Source organism: Triturus cristatus, chromosome 5_2 (assembly GCF_964204655.1).
Source record: "Triturus cristatus chromosome 5_2, aTriCri1.1, whole genome shotgun sequence".
Classification (NCBI taxonomy): domain Eukaryota; kingdom Metazoa; phylum Chordata; class Amphibia; order Caudata; family Salamandridae; genus Triturus; species Triturus cristatus.
This window is the reverse complement of record NC_140588.1, coordinates 211,247,505-211,268,109: the sequence shown is the minus strand read 5'-3', so window position 1 is coordinate 211,268,109 and position 20,605 is coordinate 211,247,505. Positions and strand designations below refer to the sequence as shown.

At 45.2% G+C, this 20,605-nt stretch overlaps 1 protein-coding gene across 1 annotated transcript in view; it reads left to right on the top strand.

Moving 5' to 3' along the window:
* Positions 1-12,570, top strand: part of GALR1 (galanin receptor 1) — a 562,619-nt gene extending 550,049 nt beyond the window's left edge. Inside the window, exon 3 of the mRNA XM_085606586.1 lies at positions 11,189-12,570. Within this exon, the coding sequence (XP_085462712.1) occupies positions 11,189-11,509 (321 nt within the window). The 3' untranslated portion in view covers positions 11,510-12,570. The remainder of the gene's footprint in view (positions 1-11,188) is intronic.
* The last annotated feature ends 8,035 nt before the right edge of the window (positions 12,571-20,605 follow it).

Here is a 20,605-nt window from a genome sequence, read left to right as displayed (position 1 = left end):
GGGGAATTAGTGAGGGGTAAACATTTTATTCGTTATTTCCATGTTTTAAATACTTTTTGGGTTTGTTTTGCTTAAGTTGACCGATTGGGCCTACGACAAAATGGCCGACTAATGTTCACGACGAGACAGCTACCATTCCGCGAGGTTTCAGACCAAGTGCACATGTCCCAGGCTCCTGTACAAGTGGCCTCAAGATGACCTACACGCTATGTACCAGAACAAGGTCGCGACTGGACTTCAGCCAAGAGCTTTAACAATGGACAACTTTTAGAACCGGATGGATCATGTCTGACAGTGTGACATCATAGACTTTGAGAAACCGAAACGGACGATCTTAACCAACCAATCAGAAGAACCCAAACTTAGCAAATGTTACATTTTGTTATCAATTTTATTATAAAATGATGGTAGACTAGTGAGTTGCGCGGACCTTTTCCTTTTTCCTGACGTTATGCTGACGGAGAGGACGGTGACACTGCTGGACAGTTGTTCCCCTGAATCTTTGACAGACTGAATTGCTGCCCAATTTCCTGATGAACTGAGGACTCTCAAACTGATGGGCTTTAATTGATACGTACACGCTTATGGTCCAGACCCAATCTTTGGGACTATAGCGTGCTGCATGACGACTTGATTGACTTAGAGGACGACTAATAGCCAGATTAGGTAAATATGGTGTTCTGTGGTTTGAATAATGATTTATTAAAATTTGCATTATTTAGATAAACGAAATTATTGATTAACAAGAAAATGTGTTGGGTTATTTATTGAAAGGAAATAGATTAAGATTTGAATGTAAATGAAAGGGGATTAAATTCACCTTTTTTCAACTCAACTAATTGATCTATCGACCAAATGGAAGGAATATCTCGAGGTTCAGGTTTTAAGATGTGCTGGACTAAAGATATTTAGTGTATGTTATGTAAATAAATTCCTTTAGGTCATAAGGTATTCCTTTCATGTCAGCGTTTGGAACAATCATCTCTCCCGTACGAGAAGATCAATGAAGTGTGAGCATTGGTGTTATGGGCCCCACCAATGAATGCATTGAGTGAATGTGTTAGTGTGATATTTGGTCTGTGATGAAGGGAGGATTTGAAATTCCACGCTGCGTCACCCCCACCCTCCTCAGGTGGAGGGTGAGCTGCTCTGTTCTCTTGTTGAGTTCCCAGGGTCAGAGCTTTCTCTCTCTCCATGCTTAATTCATGCCTCTCCTCTAACTCACACCTGGGTTGTCTCCTTCGTTCTGAGTTATGCACAATTCTTCTGGGTTGAAATTTGCCCTCAAACTCTCTTTCTGTTGGCCCTTCGTGAGCCTGAGCAGACCCTGTGGCTTCCCCTCCTCGTCTGACCCAGAGGACTTGGTCCCCTTTCTTCAACCCCACTCGTTGTATTGCTGTCCAGTACTGTTATAAATTTCCTGCACACCAGAGTGTGTTCACCCGGACGAGAGGGAGTTTACTTTCTCCGTGCCGCTGGGGTTCAATGGGTTGAACCCGATGGATGGGGGCTTTAGCTTCATGGAGCTTTAGCACTGGACTGAGGTGATGCTAGTATTGCCTGGGCCTAGTGGCCTGTTCGCCTCCCTTGTCTGGATCCAGTAGTTTGTTGTTCAGTGGGGGGCCCTCCTGTCTTTCGACCAGTGGATTGGTATAAACTAATGTGGGGATGGCAGGAATTGGATAAAGCAAGTCCATTCCTACATATGGCATGAGAGTTGCTGGATCTGTGATAGGATTGTCGGTCTGGGCCACCTCAAAAATGGCCCACCGTTCCAAGAGTACCTCTCTTCTGGTCTTCTTTTGTTCTACCTTCTTGTTCGAATGTGTGCTCTCGTGTGTTCAATTATGTTAGTGTTGAAGGTTACCCTCTCTGACCATGGGAACGTGTGTACCTTATTGTGTGTGCGCCATTCAAGGCATTATTTACTAAGTTTTTTAATCTGTGTGGGAACCTGGCTTGAATGTGCCTTTGCGGCGACTCCATGATTGCTGGGAACTTTTTAAGGGGCTGATATGTTCTAGCTTCTTTGGATCAAATAATATTAGCTTCTGCTCTGCTCGTTGGGAAAATAAATATGCAGGAATTATTGGTTACAACTACTTCTATGAGCTCAATACTATTTGCATAGATGCATCAGAAAAGACATTTCACAGACAAAGACAAAAAATTCATATGAAGGGCCACAACCTGATATAAAATACAATAGTTAGTTCAAAATATGTAAATTCAGCAAAAAAACAGCAAACATGGAAAAATGATTGTGAGAATTAGCGGTGCCTTCATAAGCACATTGAGTCATTAACAAAACACAACACTCAACAACAGGGCGTGCAATTGCAACAATTTACCAGCACCACAAAATCAAGAATGCATCAATTAGTAACCATAAAGAAGAAAAAGAGAGAGAAAACTGACACAATAAAAATGATGACTTTGTAAAAAGAAAATGCTTTTGCCTACACCTTAGCCCATGCTACCCGATGTCAGGGGGGGGGGGGGCATTACATGGTTCCGAGACAAAGATAACAACAATCGGCTCAGTGACAAAGCTAACAACAGTTTACGCGGAAACAGGGAATACCTTCACAACCACAGGCCTTCCTTGGCCAGGCACAAGCAACACCTAATCTCCAAGGTCCAAATTTTCCCTAATGTCTGCGTTATACCCTCTATCACACCCAGCGATCATGCGTACCAATAGTATCACCCCCAGCGGTCCATACGAATAATACCTGTCACTTCTTTCAGATACCAACAGTGTTTAGAAACCTGTAGCACTGAGAAAAACATTTTAGACAAAAAAATAGGATCATGGTGCTGGGCCTATATTACATCAAGGGACGATATGTAACATCTGTATCATTGCCAGCAGTCCAAGGGGTGAGGCCACGTCCCTGTATCACACACAGGAGACAAACATACTATCTGTGTCACACCTCGTGGTCCAAGCGACTAACATCCTTCACCTTTCCTAGCGTGCTGCCTATCGAAAAAGGTGCCCTCTCTGGGATCGCCTCTGAGACCACCTTGTGACTGTTCAGTTTGGACACCTGAAATAGGCAATATGTCGGATTTCTGTCAGTGGCAGGGTGCTCATATTACATTTTTGCTCTTCTTCCTAGATTGCCATACCCCAAATGCTGGGAGTAAGGATCAGATGTAGTCTCTTACCAAATTTATGGCAGCTTCAGGACGGACCTCCATCCTGCCGATTAAGCAGAGCTTTCAATCAGTTGCGGCGTTTGCTCATCTTACTTGCTGCTCTGATGTGAATACTTCAGAGCGGGGTCCTTTCCTTTGGCTACCTCCGGGTTTGAAGCACAAATCTCTTCTATCTGGCTCACCAAAATGTTGCTCAAATATGAATTTACCTTGGAAAAACAAAGAAAATAAGCATTTGGCAAACCAAATACTACAGCCAGGGCACAGTTGCGGCGTCTGAAGGCTGTCTCAAAGTACAAACTTTGCGAGTGTCTTTTTACACATTTCTTGGAGCATCATATAGTAATTCATAGATCCTGTTTTGGGAGAGTATTGTTGGCCTAGTCATTGAGCCATAAATTACTCCCACCAGCATGTGGGACACGTGATCACTGCGTGTGCTGTATCCTGATTGGCTGAGTGTTCCTAACTTCATGTGGCATCTAACTTTATGGTTATTTGGGAATGCGCGCCCCTCCGACCATGTGTGTTTTACTGGGGCAAATCTTCCCAGACCTTTGAGGTGTTGCTGCATTTCTGTGGGGCTAATCTGGGTTTTTCCTGTTTGTACATTTGTCCGGCTGGTTACATGCAACCCCACCTGTAATCTGTCACTTAGTGGCCTAAGGCCTAGGTCGCAGGGCCTGACTGACCATGTATTTCTGACTCGGAGTTGACGGAGAGGTCATATCAGGGGATATTGGCAACTGTGATTCGATCTAATTTTCATACATACATGTATCATTGAGTATTTCAACATCAATTTTAACAGGCACTTAAGGACACCAAGGGCAAAAGTCTTCCATGAGATGATCTCCCCTATTTCTGTGACTGTCCGAGCCAGTGCAGCACTCCTTCCCAAAATGGAGAGGCCTGAAAGCAATCCCATATAGACATGCTTCAATCTTACTATTGGAGCAGAGCATCTGGAGCACGCATTGGATTGTCTCTGAGGCACCTGGGAAAGTCCTAGAGATTCATTGGGGAGAGAGGTAAGCTCTAATGAGCACCTAGAATTCAATCATTTGGTACCTCGAGACCCTTCTAAGGTAGGCCGAAGCGAAGCATGGGTCCACTCAGTGTCTCATGAAGGGTGGATTAAAATTGTTCCTCCCATGTCTGGTGAACCAGCGAATCAACTGGCAGTTGCCACCCAAGGAGAGTATGGTTTGGGGAGAGTGTCGGTAGGAGGCTCCCCACCCTGGATTCCCCAAAGATTTTGGAGCATGCCATCCAGCAGACATATGAAAGGAATTGGCCAGAGTGAAGGCCAAACTGGTCCTTCAAGGTTGCGAAGGGCAGGAGCTGGTCTTTTTTTTGTAACACATCCCACAGTGTATTGAGGCCAATTTTGTTCCTGGGGCATAGTCGGTGGGTGGAGGCGTAATCTCTCTGGGTCTGCACACCCAACAGAGGGATAGCTGGTGTATATGAATGCGCTGTGCGAGCGAGCTGTAATGCACTTCTGAGACATGTGAGGGACACCCATCATTAACGTGGGGGATTTTTATTGGGGTCTGGCCCCGGAGAGTATCCACTGAAGAAGTGATATTGATGACATTTGGGGATTAACTTTGCTTATGTCCTCTAAGTAACGTCCCACCGGGCAGTACCATGGCCACTGTAATTGGTCCACTAGGAAGTAATATTCAAAATGGGTGGCTCCAGACGTACTCATTCGGGGGCAGCAGTAATTTTGGTAGAGCCACATGCTACATGAGTTGTGCTATATAAGTTCACCAAAGAAGGAGTGCAGTCTCCAGAAAAATGTGAGGAGGGTAATGAGGAGGATCACAAAATATTATAGCAGACAGGGAAGCATCACCATCTTAGAGATGAACGATACTGCCCATCACTTTCAGTGGGAGTGACCTCTAGAACTATACCTGGGAAAACAATGGGCTGACAATGCCAGAGACAAGTTGGCTTCTAGTAAATCTGATGCTGTGTGGAGTATTCGGTTACCCAGATATCTGAAGGAGGTGGGTTCTCAATGGCTCATGCACTCCTAAAAAACGAGATGCACCAGCTGCACTGCCGGGGACAAGGGGAGTAGGCAAAAATTGTGCCAAATGATTCAGATGCTTGAGACATCACTGAACTCAGCTAGGAGCTGGTAGGCAGAGTCGTCTTTGGAGTAAAATAAGACAACATCGACATACAGCGAGATGATGTGTGTGGCTTCCAGGAAGGATATGAACCAGTCGCCACATTATTGCTGAGTCTGGGCCACTAGGGGTTCCATCGCCAAGGCGAAGAGGAGAGGGTATGGGTACATCCCTGTCTCATGCCCCTACCCACTGGTACAGATTCTGAGAGCTGATTCCCATAGTGTACCCTGATTGTTGGATCCATATGAGGTAGACAGATTAGGTGAGTAAGGCTGGGCCTGATGCCAATCTGTTCTAGTACTCAAAAGAGGAAATCTCAATGTAGGGTATAGAAGTCCATGTCAAGGTTGAGGATAAAGGAAGCCACCCTAGGCCAAGATTCCTGGGTGGCCTCCATGATCCCATAGAAGGGTCTGAGATTGAGGGGGGTGTTCCTACCAGGGAGAAACCTGTTCTGTTCTGCGTGAATGAGGTGTGGAGGTACTTGTTGAACTCAGTCTCCCAGGATCCTACTAAGAATCGTGTAGTCCATATTTAGAAAGGCTATTGGTCAATAGGAGACAAGATCGGTGGATGCTTTCCCAGGTTTTGGCAGGGAAACCAGAGACACCTCCCAAAATGTGGTAGGAAGGGAACTATCCCTGGTAACAGTCCCCCAGAGTTTCGTCAGCTTGGGAATCAGAATGCCAGTGAGACTCTTGTAGAACTCCGCTGGGAGGCGGTCAGTCCCAGGGGTCTTCCCTATCATTGGCCCAATTATAGCTAAGTGAATTTTCTAGTTTCTGATGGGGCAACGTGTTCTGCTGGCAGGAGGGAGGGGTGTTTCTATCAAGTAGTCATGCACCACTACTTCATGAAGCCCATTGGGGAGATGTAAAGGCCAAAGTATTAGGCATTAAAGGTGCAATGGATCTTGGGTAATGGACCAAAACTATTTGAGGGAGTCGAGAATCATTGTTGATATGCCATGCCAGGAGGCAACCAAATTTGTCACCCTCTGAGTGTGTGTGGGCCATGTAAGAAGTGTAATCTAGACATCACAGGAGCTTCAAGAGTTGAACCTCGTTTTCTTGGAGCTGGACAGTGAGGGACGCAATAAGGTGTCCTCGACCATGTTTCATTCCCACTCTATGTACCTACTGTCTGTTATGTCCAAGCTGCGGAGCAATGTCTTCCATTCCCCTGAAACTGCCCAAGTGCAGAAGTCCCTGACCACCTCCTTAATGACCTCTCATTCAACTGAGGGTGAGGAGGCCGAGCCCTTGTTTTTTTCAAAATAGGCTACAATGCTATCAGCGACTGTATCTCTGAAGGTGGGGTATTTGATGCTGGGGGTGTTGCAGCTGCCATGTGAGGATGGTGAGCTAAGTCTTCCCCAGTTCTCACTCGCAATCCGGGGGCTATGATCTGCCTGTTCCCGCTCCAAGTAGTATGGTGGGGTGATGAAGAGGCATAGATCCAAGGAGCCAAACAGCTGGTCCAAGTGACCATATAAATCATTCACTGGGAAATAGTAGTAGTAGAGTCAGATTCCCGGGTTATGGTGGCAACAGCTATCTACCAAGGACCATTGATTGAGCCACAATGCCAGGCACCATGCATTTGTGATGGTGAGGGTATTGAGGAGAGGAGGGTGACAGCGATCCAGTGTCAGGTCCAGACTCAGTTAAAGTCTTCCCCTAGTAGCCATGGCAAGTGGGAGGAGAGGGGATGAAGGAAAATTAGTTGTTCAGAGTTAGGGGCATTTATAGTATCCAGGAGTAAAGGGGAGCTATTTAAGATTGATTCAAGGAGGACAATTTGACCAAGCAGACCTATATCTTGCGACACCACCGTGAGAGGGACTCCCAACCACACCCAAATCAGTGTGCCCCAAGCACATGTGGAGAAATTAGTGGTCAAGATTTGACTACTCTAGCACTTTGAAGGCTGAGCTGCTCAATTTCAGTGGTGTGAGCCTCATTAATTCATGCTATCTACCCTCCACTTGAGAAAAGTGTATATCTTGTAGCATTTTGAGGATCTGTGTGTGCCATATATGTTCTAGTAGATGATCCGATAGGATTGGCTACTGGTCATCCTGTGAAGAGTGTTCCCTCCAGGAATACCCGTGGGAAGATGGAAATTCGGGGCGATTGCAGTGTTGGGTGGAACATGGAGGGGGATGGGGTAAGGACCGAAGGCGCAGCTAGGGTGAGGATAGCAAACATGTCAAACAGAAAAATCAACAACAGAGAAAATACCATAACCAGAAGCGCCAGCCTGCTGTCCAAACTGCCAAACCATTATTCAGAGTAGTTTCTGAGGATGGCAAGGTAGAACCAGTAGCAATAGGCGGGCTAGGCTCTCTGATGGAGGATAGCATGGAGGTGCAGCTTGCAAGTGGATTGCCAGGTGGATAGTCTGGTCGTTTCATAAAGTGGGAGGAAAGAAGAGTCCCAGAGACTGTTCAAGGGTTTCATCAGGTGATGCCTGTAATCTGTGGGTGATTGAGGACCCTCAAAGGAGCCCAAACCATTTCCATTGGACGGGTTGAGGAGTGTACTGCAGTGAGCAAGGTACTTTACAACAAGTCATCAGTTGTTTGAAGGGTTACCTTCGATGTTGAGTCCTGGATACATAGGGGTTCGATATATAGGCTCCAGCATCCAAGTCCTCTGAAGGAGACCTGGAGAAACCCCTGGGGGGGTGATCACAGAAGGCCACGGCTGCATTTGCGGGCCAATCTGCGACCACTTTGGACCTAATCCATAGTAAGAAGTGCCTTTGCCAAAGCAAGCCCATCTTTGGCCCTGAGGTGTCCCTTGACCCTATGCCATTCCAGACCGGTGTGCAGAAGGCGTCCTGTCTTCCACCCAGTCCCAGGCATCTGAGGATTCAATGAAGAAGTGGGTCTTATGGTCAGAGATGATCTTTAACTTGGCCGGGTATAGAGTATGTGCCCCCTCTGCCACTCAAGTGTCGTTTGGGGAATGACACATGCCATCTTTGAACTGCTAAAGTGCAGTCCTGGAATACAGCTATTCTTTGGTTGTCTTTCAGGTGCGGCTGCAACTGTCACACCATTTTGAGGATAGCATCTCAGACCTTAAAGTAGAGGATATTTGCAAAGATCGGGCAAGTAGGTGCCCCCACCATGGTGGGACTGAGGCGGGACCCAGTGAGCCCTTTAAATAAAAAAGAACGGGGTGCGAACTTGAGAAGCCATGAGATCTTTAAACCAGGTCTCCAGGAAGACCACCACATGGGACCTTCTTCACCCTCTGGTTGGCCCACCACCCTGATGTTGCTTTGCTGGTCTCACCCCTCAGCATCATCTGCACAATCCTTGAGAAGGACAAATTCACTTCATGATGCCATAGAGGTTTTTTTTAGACCCAGGGAGTAGGGTTGCAGTTCTGCAACCGTCTTTTCGAATTGAGTTACCCTTTTGATGAGTTTGCGCTGGTTGTCACAAAGGAAGTTGATTTCCTTAGGGACTGAATTTAGCTTTGCTTCCAGGGGAACCCTGAGGTTTGGATCGACTGCAGGATGGCATCCAGTTTATCTAGGCAGTCCCTGAGAAGGCTGGAGCAGCTGCATCCGGCGGCGGGTAATAAGGTCCCCAGTCGCCTGTGTTTTGTGTGCCCCATAATGTGCATGCACTGGGATGGGTCAAATTAGCAATTGGGCCGTTGGGGGACAAGACCCACTAACCCTCGCTGCCTCACCAGCAGGTCCCGGGAGGCAGAGCAGCATGAGCAGCCTGGAGAATACCTCCCTGGATCTCTAGCTACCAGAGATCCAGTGTGCCAGGCAATGTTGTCGCCTCCTGTGATAAATATAGTGAAGTGAGGCTCATTCGAGGTCTGAATGGCTGCATGTGTAGGAGGCACGCAGAGCAGAGGGCTGTCAGGCTGGAGATGGAAAAGTGGTGGTTCATGGCCAGAGCCGGCACACTCCAAAAGGGAGCCTCGAGTCCAGGCTGACTCTGACACCCCCCCCACACTACTTTCTGGTACAAGAGTCACCTGATCTCGGAGTCATTTGGCGGATTGAAGAGCCATGAGCTCTAGTTTCAGAGAGCCGCCATGATAGCCTCCCAGGCTACTTCCCTCACAGATAAGTCAACCTGATAACATCAAGGCAGAGGAGGCATGTGGTAGGTTAGCATTATGGAGGACAGTGAAGTAGTGGGCAAAGGGCATGGTTTTATTTTAATTGCTGATTGTGTTGGATGAGGGGACTAGAATTAGATGGGGGGTGGACAGTTTTGAATGCAGAACAATAAGGCATGCATTCTCATTTTGCCGTTTTGTGCATCGGTTAGCTAGAGTTTTACCAGTTTTGCCTTCACGGTCATGAGGACAAGACCGGAGGAGAATTAATTTTCAGTGACATGGTCTTTAAGAGTTGGGAACCGCTAGCTCTCAATCACCTTAGAATGGGAGCGAGAGGATCCCAACTCTTGAACACCATGTTGATCTTTGTTTGCATGGGGATGGCTTCTAAAATGTGAATGCATTTACTCTTGTTTTTGGTGCAAAATATATTAAATATAACCTTTATGGGGGACTTTTTGACCAAAATGAATTGGGGATTTATTGAATGATAATGAAATGACCTTCGATTTGAGAATCCCAGTCATGAGAAGGATATATGCTTTTTTAACATTGAAATTGTGTGGCTTTAAATGTTATGAAAAATGTGGAAATTCATAAAAACAATAGTGAAAGCAATATTTTGAAAGAGCAAGTTCCAATGTGAATGAATTTGTGTAGCATTCTAATTGCTTGGCCAACAGTGTATCTCAGGGGCTGTGTGTACAACACACCTCATGTCACTGATGCGTTCTTCGCACTCTAGACCAGAATGTGCTCCATAATGATACAGCACAAAATACTGTTGGCAACACATCACTCTATGAGAACGTTCATTTATTTAAGGTTGTGCACATCAGGAATGTGCACAAAGTATTTAAGCTCCTCCTTTAAAGGTATAAGTGTTGTCATTCTTTCCAGCACTGACAAAGTCAAAGGGGCAGATTTACAATAACTGGCGTATCCCTGCATATCAGCAGGGATGCGGCAGTTATTTTGCGTCACGGTAGACACCTCTTGCGCCACCATGGATGCGCCGCATTGTAAATGCGCCGCACCATGGGGCAAGAATAGACAGATGCGTGACGCATCTGCTGCCGTAAAGGTGACGTATTGCTGAAGTCGCGTCGCAAGTGCGACGCTTCTCCAGCAAGGCTCGGGGTGCCCCTATGCCTAACATGCTGCGTCAATCCTTTCGCCTGCTTCAAGCAGGCGCAGGTGTTTTGACGCATCATGGCCGTAAAAGTGACTGAGTGAAAACTTGTAGATTTCACTCAGCCACATTTAGGAGGCGTTCCTGCACCGGAACGCCCCCCCCCCCCGTGCCGGAACGCCCACATGTGGCGCAGGGCTTTACAACGTGGCGTATCTCCCTAGATGCGTCACGTTGTAAATACCCCGCAGCATGGCGCTGGCTTTGTGCACAAACGTGACGCAACGGCGGCGCAAATGTGGCGTACAGGGCTTGTAAATCTGCCCCAAAATGTCTGTCTCTTACGTTCTAATGCATGGCGACAGCAGCAAGTGCTGAGTATCTGAGCAGACTACCACTTTCTGTCGCCAGTATGTTTATACCATTATTGTTATTTTTGCTAGGTCTCCTGATATTTTTCTGTTTTTTGGAATTTAATTTAAGATCAGATTTTTTCTGTCATAACAGTAGTTTCATTGCTGTTCAAACTGTGTAAATATTCTAGAAACTTTTCAAATGCCTTTGCAATCTGCAATCTTCAAAAAAGTTTCTACAATCATTCCGTTGTATAATAATGTGTTAACATTTCTCTTTTTACCCAGACTGCCCAGACTGTGCTGGTGGTTGTCGTCGTTTTTGGAATATCATGGCTGCCGCACCACGTCATCCATCTCTGGGTCGAATTCGGGGCGTTCCCGCTCACACAAGCCTCTTTCCTCTTCAGGATAGTGGCGCACTGCTTGGCGTACAGCAACTCCTCCGTGAACCCCTTTATTTATGCCTTTCTCTCTGAGAACTTCCGCAAGGCCTACAAGCAGGTGTTCAAGTGCCAAATAGGCCATGTCTCGCCACACAATGACGCAAAAGAAAATAAAAGTCGCGTGGACACAGCAGCAGCCTCGACCAACTGTACTCAAGTTTGAAAGTTGTGCATAGATTCCTGTCAAAGTCAGTTTCAATCTCAAAGAACTGTCCGTGAAATAAAGCACAACCTTCACCAAAATCATTTGAAACAATCCCTGCAAATATTCTCTAATAACGTTTTTTTGGCTGAACCTTCTTGTATTAAGAAACAAGAAAATAGTACACAATGATATATAGAAATTAATGGCTGTTAAGATTGAACACGTCCATGGTCCTCGTACGAGGCGCACATGGTGAAGGGAAAGCAGAGTAGTTGGTTATAGAGCACAATGCCTTCATTGTGCTACTGACACACATGCCATGCTGACATACATTGTGTATACCGCTCTGCGCATTGGCTATGACACCTGCCAAGAATGGCTTGGTAATCAACACTGTATTCCTTGTAACAATCATTCCAAGTGTATCTTGCATTATTTTTGATTGTTTGCATTGTAAAATTGCTTTGAATTTAGGATCACTTCGAAAAAACTCTGCTCGAGCAACGATTCTGGTGTGATGTGCTTGTTTGTAGAAACTGCTTAGCTGCATAGCTCAATGTGGGCGCTCTTTTTTGACTCAATGTTATAGGTTTAGACAGCTACAATTTGATCCATTTCTTTGAGGCATCCTATAGGTGTTGCTAGACAAGTAAAGCAGATACTGCATGTAAAATCAATACTCCATTTCTCAAATGATACGTTTTTATGTCTACACCTATGTAATATAAATTGCACCAGCACAACATGATTTTGTACCGGGGCAGTGACGTTTGCGCCCAAAACCAAAACCGAATGGACATTAGCACAAAGCCACCGTTACATAAATTACATTTTATGTTATTTGTTGCAAACGCCAATTCAAGAATGGTACAGGATTACCTTGCTGTGCTGCAAAATCCTCAGGCGACAGTGCACATTTGCTAGCCACTTGTGCAGTTTGCGTGATCCGTCCTGGCTCTTTATTTTAGAGCAAAACTCACCTTTAAATGTAGAACAATGGCATTCCAATGACTTCACTAAATTTACATAAGTAAGCATTCCGTCTTTTTTTGTCAAATAAAGTTACTACTTTCTGTAAACAGTCTGCAGAATTAATTAGTCTGGAATTAATGTAATATGTTTGGGGACAATTACAGGCAATAATCAGCGGTGGTGGGAGAAAGGTGTCACAATGGACTTGAGCAGGATAGGGAAGAAGGCCCCTTACAGCTAGTGGGTAGTACGGCCGCTTGATGCCGACTCAAGAGAGTAATTCACCTGAGTTCACTCCTCCAACCACAAATTGTAGCAGCTTGTTCTGCAATGTCTATTTTGATTAAAGAGTCTTGTCTTTGTCCCATTCCCTTAGAATCTACAGTTTCGGGCAAGGCTTATGATGTTTCAAGGTTTTTCTTGCAGTTTGACTTTGCTAGAAGTAAGTACAGATTTATCCGAAAAAATGCCCAAAACTGCATCAGCAATGAAGCAATGTGAGTTTCGGAAAGGAAATGCTGATGAAACACAAAACATGCCACCATGAGGAAATGTAGGGGCCTTTTTACAAAGTAAATCACACAATGCAATGCAGGGCTGTGCTTCCTAAAAGGGGAAGGGCAGCAGTGGGCTGCGTTTAAGGCAATACGGTGCATTCCTAAGCTTTCCCATGTGCTGGCGCGCAATGGATAGCCTAGCACCAATGCAGGCACCCTTGCAACATGGTGCAAGGGTGCTGGTGTTGTATGTAGGATAGTTTATGTACAGGAAGGGGCACTTTCCTGCACAAAAACAATCCTGGGAGGCATATTCCTTTTTTAGGTCGAGCCTAGAGGCAGCGCGCATGTGCTGCCTTGCAAGACTTGTAGTGGTGGAGTAGCGAATAGAAGCCCTGCCCACTCTCTGCCCATATTTGCCATTGGCTAGTGTCAGTGTCTGTTCTAAATGTTGGCTTCTGATTCGATAATAGGCTCCTTAGTACCGCCTCCTCTTCATTTGTCACCTCCCATGGCGACTAACCCCTTTGCTTCAGTTGTTACACAGTACTTGTTATTTAGACTGCAAGCACTATTTTCTTTATTCAGTTTCTCTTACTGCAGGCACGACGCGCATTGGTGCCTTTTTTAACCCCCCACCCATTGTCTGTGCTTCTCCCTTACCGTGCCCCTCCCGCCGCCCTCTCATTGTCCACGATGCCTTGCATTTACACTGCAATAGGTCTCGCATTTACACGTGTTTGAGCTACTTGCATTGTAAATGACAATGCCTTTTATTTATGTTTTGGTTTTTAAAACATAAATAAATCCCATTGTCATTTACAATGCCAATAGCTTGAACTTGCGTTAATGCGAGATCTATTGCATTGCAAATGCTTGTCTATAGGTGCTGCAGAATGCAGCACTCGTAGAAAGTGGAAGAAACAAGGAGAAATAAAGATATATCTCCTTGTTATGCCGCCCCTGGGAAGATGTATCTTTTTGGCACATTTCCAGGTTCACCAACACTGGTAAATCTGGGAATGCATCAAAAACCATGGGAGTTGTGTGGGAACACCTACACAACACCTATGGAACACCTTCCCAGGGCAGAGTAACGCAACACAGATTTGCGCTGCGTTGTGTTAACCCAGATTTATGAAGCTACTCAGCCACTCAAAGTGGCTTCATAAATCTTACTTGAGGTTTGCGTTGTGTATGTACCATGTTGCATTGTGCAAACGAGGCACAAACCTCCTCGTAAATAGGCCCCTTAGTGTTTATGGGTCTCTTTTATGGTTTGGAACATGGGCCTCCTAAGTGCTGTGGGGCCACCTCTGCTTCAGTCCACCCACCAAATTCAAGGTTTGTTGCTGGAGCGTTGGTTTATTTTGTGTCTAAGTAAATGAAGCACTTGTGGTAACACAGTAACGGCTTTTATTTTGACAACTCAGCAGTTACCCCCTTTCCTAAATAAGGCTGGGGAACTTCCACCCTCAAATAATGCACTTTGGGGCATATTCTCAAGCCCCCATCAACAACACAACATCACTTTCAACGACGTTGTTGTGGCGATAGGGGCTTAGCCCTATTCACAAGGCAGTGTTAAGCCACATTAAGTGGCTTAACGCGGCTTAACGCTGCCTTGTGAATAGGGCCCCCTTCCAGCTGTTTTCAGCGTGAAAGGGGCGTCCAGTGGGTTTTGCGGTGGACGTTCCACCGCAACACCTATTGAGTTTGACGCTAACGCCTATTCAGAAGGGCAGCGTAAATAGGAGGTAGCGCCAAACCTAAGACCAGGAAAAATCTGGTATTAAGGTGGCGAAGCGAGAAGAAATGCTTTATTTCTCTTCGTTTTTGCTTTTTCCATGTGTGCTGTCTTGTGCAGCACTAATGGAAAAAGCAAAATGCCACGGTTTGTTTATTTACAGGAAGGTGTCCCTTCCTGTACATAATAAAAACCCTTTTTTTAAAATGCAGTTTTGTAACTTACAAGTGTGCTGCATGAAGCAGCACACATGTAAGCATTTAAGGCCTTCCTGTACTTAAACAAACCTCCCTGCTTGCAGACACCCTTGCCTGCGTTAGCGCTAAATTGTGAAAATTAGTGCCTTCTCAGGAGGAAATGCGAGGTTGCACCATATCCTTGAGAACAGGGTGCAGCCTCGTGTTTCTGAATTGGCTGAGAGAGGCGCTAAGCCAAGAAGGCTAACGCCTCTCTCCGTCACTTCCTTGAGAATATTGCCCTTTGTCTTTTGTTGTTACAGCAGACTCATCTCCTTTGTGTCATACTGGGAGAGACTGGCTTCGGAGAATGGCCTCAGTATGGCAGGAACTGCATACATTTGAGGGCTCAAATCAAGTTGCCCACTTGCACCTTAGACTGTCTTGCAAACTTTCTCTGTCTTTTTGCTGATCTTCAGCTTCTTTTGTGACTTCCTTTTTTATTTCAGTATTTATATTATGTTCATATTAGGATTGGGGCTTCAAATTTGAGATTTGTGAAACTGGTAGCTTGCACAGTTGCTGCATGTATGGGTTTATTATCTTGGGACCCATGTGGATAATAAGTGATCCAGGAGGAACAACTTCAGCACAAAGCTGGGGTAATAATGCAAAATATAATAAGACAGGAAACATAATGTATGGTATGTAGCTAGATTTAAGATTGAGCTTCAGATGAGAATTTAGAAACTTTTTTAATCCTCACGAGTTGGCAATATCAAAGTTTTGAGTAAGGGAGAGCCTATTGTCGACTTATAGAAATTAGGGGGGAAATTTTAGCTCAATGTTGTTGCTGAACAGCATTTGAACTTTTGTAGTGCTTCAAATATCCTTGAGCAATCAAGAATGTGATGTAACAGACCTTCTCAGCATTCATTGTTTGACCCTCAGGCTGAACCATGCCTATGCGGCTTGGAGCATGGCTTTGCTGAGCTATAACTTCCTAAAGAAAACACTGCATGATATTCACTCTAAAAATAGGGCACTCCGTATGCCTGTGATAATATGAGTACATTTATGCATATATTGTAGCTGATTCACAAATATTGCTTATTGGTTTTAACTTATTTTCAAATAAAGTGATCAAACATCTTCATCTTCTAACAAATAATAATATTCTTCTAATTTAGCCATTAAATGACAATTACTATATTGATCAACCACTTTATTAGGACCATCGGGCTTTTTTAGAAACAAAACACGGAAAAAGACTTCACAGTATAATTAACATAATTCACTTTCAAATAATTAATAACACGCTTATATTAGTTCTTCATAGTAATTCAGTCAAAATATTTAGAAAAGGGGAATAGGCAGATTGCAGGGGTCCTTGCTAATGGGGACAAAATAGCAGAAGTGCTTAATATGTTTCTAAAATCTCTACATTACAAGTGCAGTTACTTAACTTGAGTACACATATTTTGTCTTTCATCTGGGGGCAAACCAATTTAGTGGACTTATATTCAGTTTAAATGTGATGTACAATGAGCAAATCAGAAAGGATCTAATATTTTCTATATTCCACTGTCTACATCATCCTTCACTTCCAGATCTTTATATGGCTTTGTACCAGAGATAGCATGTTTTATGATACGTTCAAGCTTTAGTTCACAATATCTTTCCTTAGCTCCCTTTAGTAGATTTTGGTAAACAACAGCTGGTTCTAACCAGTTACTTTTTTCTAACTCAAGTACTGCAGCATATTCTTCAAATATGCAATCCATGGTCTTTTTGTGGCCCTCTTAAATTTAAATAAATTCCAGCAGTGCAGTCCTTGTCACAGATGTTGGCTTTGTCATGTCTATTTTCATCCAAAAGAGACTTTCAATATTACAGTATCCTTAATTGCCTGAACATCTGACTCACTTCTTAGTTGTGTGAGTGGCGTCATCAGACCCAACAGCAAATTTTCTCAGAAAAATTCTTTTACAGCACCCTGTAATGTTTCTGTGTTGCTTTGGCCTCATGGTTCACTTCCATAAAATGCAAAGGTTACTGCCTTAGTATTATTATATATATCCTTTTCCATCTTTTAGGAGGACCAGCCATGTCCCACCTTAACTTTTTTGGTTCCACCTTTCAACTGGATAAATACCATAACAGATTATCAATTTGTGAAGACTGATTTAATGAACTGGCAAACAATGTGCCTAAAAATGTCAAATACATTTTCTCTGTTCCAGTACTGACTCATTAATCCCAAATTGCGTTTTAGATTTTCCATTATCTTCAACAATAATTAGCCTGATTTTGGACTCATTTAAATTTATTATTTTATCAAACACTGGGTTATATCCCCGTAAAGTGTTTTGTACATATATATTTCTGTTTGTGCTTACAGTACCGCCTCATCTTAGAATAATAAAACTGACCTAGGCAATTTATTCACTGATGATCAAGCATGAGATCAAGTAAGTGCAATTCTAGAAATTCAAAAACAAGCTGAATAGTGCAGGGACCATAATACATCCCTGTCTTACCTAGGCAGGTATCAGTATGGACTCTGGGGCAGATTTATGAAATTAGTGGCGCAGGGCAGCACAGCAAGGCATCTTGCTGCATTGCCATGCCTCACAGAGAAAGATTAGGAGTGCGCCGTATTTATCCAAAACAACGGATTCCTATCCTTTTCTCCTGCTTTGGCTCCATATAACCAGCCTAGTGCCAACACAGGCACCTTTGGATGATGGTGCAAGGGTGTTTCTGTTGCATGCAGGATGATTCTTTTGCAGGAAGGGCACAGTCTTCCACAAAAACAATGCTGAGAGGCTGTTTCCTCTTTCTATGTGTGCTGCAGAATGTTCTTGAATAAGTTAAATGCTGGTTTGAAATGTAAAAAAAAAGATATATAGGCATTTTCTCAATCACAGAGCGCTAGTATGACACATAACTTTAAACATAAACATAGATCAATAGGACTGGTTCCACCTCAAAAAACAGATTGGCAGCCAATCGTGATACCTTCCTCATCGGAAACAGCCATAACAACGCATGCCTTACAACGCATGCCTTTACAACACGGTTGTTACAATGACCGCGTTGTTACAACGCAAACCATTAGATTGCAAGTAGTTTCCACGACTTGCTGTAGGGGGCGCACTGGTTTTGGATTTCAAATCCAACACCTTCCCTGCTGTTGCACAAACTGGAGTTGGAATAGTAAATTATACCAGTCCTAAGTCCAGCGCGCCACCTACAGCAAGTCATTGAAATGACTTGCAATGTAATAGTTTGCGTTGTAACAACGCAGTCGTTGCAACGACCGCATTGTAAAGGCATGTAATGTAATGCATGCCAAGTAAAAGTGTATATTCCTTCCTTACAGATACACTTTGGATTCTGTTGAAAATCAGTCCACCAAACATCTTCCCCATCAAGTGCAGAAGACACAACACCCTATAGTTTGATGGATTATTCAGTTCATTGTTTACACATTTCCAATGGAGTCAGGACACCTTGTGTGCACAGATCAATAATTAGCTACTTCCTGGGAGCAAGGATAAGTCAAAGTATGTCACAGAAAGACAATGGGAACATTATTATGTGTTGTAAATTTTACATTTTAGGCAAATGTTTATCATGGCGCTCAGGAATAAATAAATGACATGTTGACGTATATTTTAATTGCATGTTTTTGGAACATAAACTTTGCTGCTTTTACAAATCATCAAATTATAATAACTGCATATAAACTAGACTCTCATACACTATTGACAACAATGATAAGTTATCTACCTAAAAGACACTAAAGCAGACATCAATGAATTTTGTTTGAAAACCATCCCACCACACCAGCGTTGGATGCTCTTGAGGGTCACCTTTTAGTGAACAGAGGATCAGCATCTCCTCTCTCAGGTTCCATTAGTGGTATCCCCCACCACTAGTCCCCATGCACTTTTCCTGTTGCATGCCAGCAAAACTGAAAGAAGAGCAGGTGGCATTGTTTATGTGGGTAAACACTCCATCCAAGAACAGCATCAGACTGGGAAAAAAATAACCCTGAGCACCAAATTACAAGTTGCCGCCATTAGCAAGTTAGCTAAAAAGTGGGCCACACCTGGAAATCAGGGCTGTTTTAAACCTGTAAAGACACGCTGTATAGGTATTTTGCAGGTATGAGAGACTGCATATGTTTGTACTTGCTGCAGCAATATTTGAGGTAATATCAGAGAAATCAACAGTAAAAGCCAGACCATGAAACGGGTCCACAAACAGCCAAAAATCCAGCTCATACACTAAGGTGCCGATCACGATCCGGTAAAAAATTCCCCCGTGCGACTCGTATCGGGTCTTTTTACCGTACGAATCGTACAAGTGCCGTACGAACTGGCAATCACGATTCGCATGGTAAAAAGTCCATACGAACCGCACCGGGAATCATTCCCCACACGTCCTCGGGTCGGAAAATGTGTCCGACACGTCCTCGGACGATTTACCTTACAAACGTAAAAATCCAAGTCCGACCGAGGAATCACGATCCATCCCGTGCGTCCGAGCCTACAACCGTATGGAAAAAACACCGTCCGCACCGAACACCTATAGCAACCATGGAGACATGTGCCCGCATACGCGCCCAACACTCCCCCCAGCCCCCGTACGTCCGACACGTACCCCCCGTATATGTATACCCCCACCCGTCTAGGTACACCCCAGTACGTTCCAGTCGTACCCCCACCCCAGTACGTGTCGTACCACCGTCAATGTACACCCCCCCACCCCTGTACGTGTCGTACCACCGTCTATGTACACCCCAGTACGTTCCAGTCGCACCCCCACCCCAGTACGTGTCGTACCCCCCGTGTACCTACACCCCAGTACGTTCGAGCCACACCCCCACCCCAGTACGTGTCATAGCCCCGTCTACCTACACCCCAGTACGTTCCAGTCGTACCCCCACCCCAGTACGTGTCGTACCCCCGTGTACCTACACCCCAGTACGTGCGAGCCACACCCCCACCCCAGGACGTGTCATAGCCCCGTCTACCTACACCCCAGTACGTTCCAGTCGTACCCCCACTCCAGTACGTGTCGTACCCCCCGTGTACCTACACCCCAGTACGTTCGAGCCACACCCCCACCCCAGTACGTGTCATAGCCCCGTCTACCCACACCCCAGTACGTTCCAGTAGTACCACCACCACAGTACGTGTCGTACCACCGTGTACCTACACCCCAGTACGTTCCAGTAGTACCACCACCACAGTACGTGTCGTACCACCGTGTACCTACACCCCAGTACGTTCCAGTCGTACCCCCACCCCAGTACGTGTCGTACCACCGTGAATGTACACCCCCCCACCCCTGTACGTGTCGTACCACCGTCAATGTACACCCCCCACCCCTGTACGTGTCGTACCACCGTCTATGTACACCCCAGTACGTTCCAGTCGTACCCCCACCCCAGTACGTGTCGTACCACCGTCCATGTACACCCCCCCACCCCTGTACATGTCGTACCACCGTCAATGTACACCCCCCCACCCCTGTACGTGTCGTACCACCGTCTATGTACACCCCAGTACGTTCCAGTCGCACCCCCACCCCAGTACGTGTCGTACCCCCCGTGTACCTACACCCCAGTACGTTCGAGCCACACCCCCACCCCAGTACGTGTCATAGCCCCGTCTACCCACACCCCAGTACGTTCCAGTAGTACCACCAC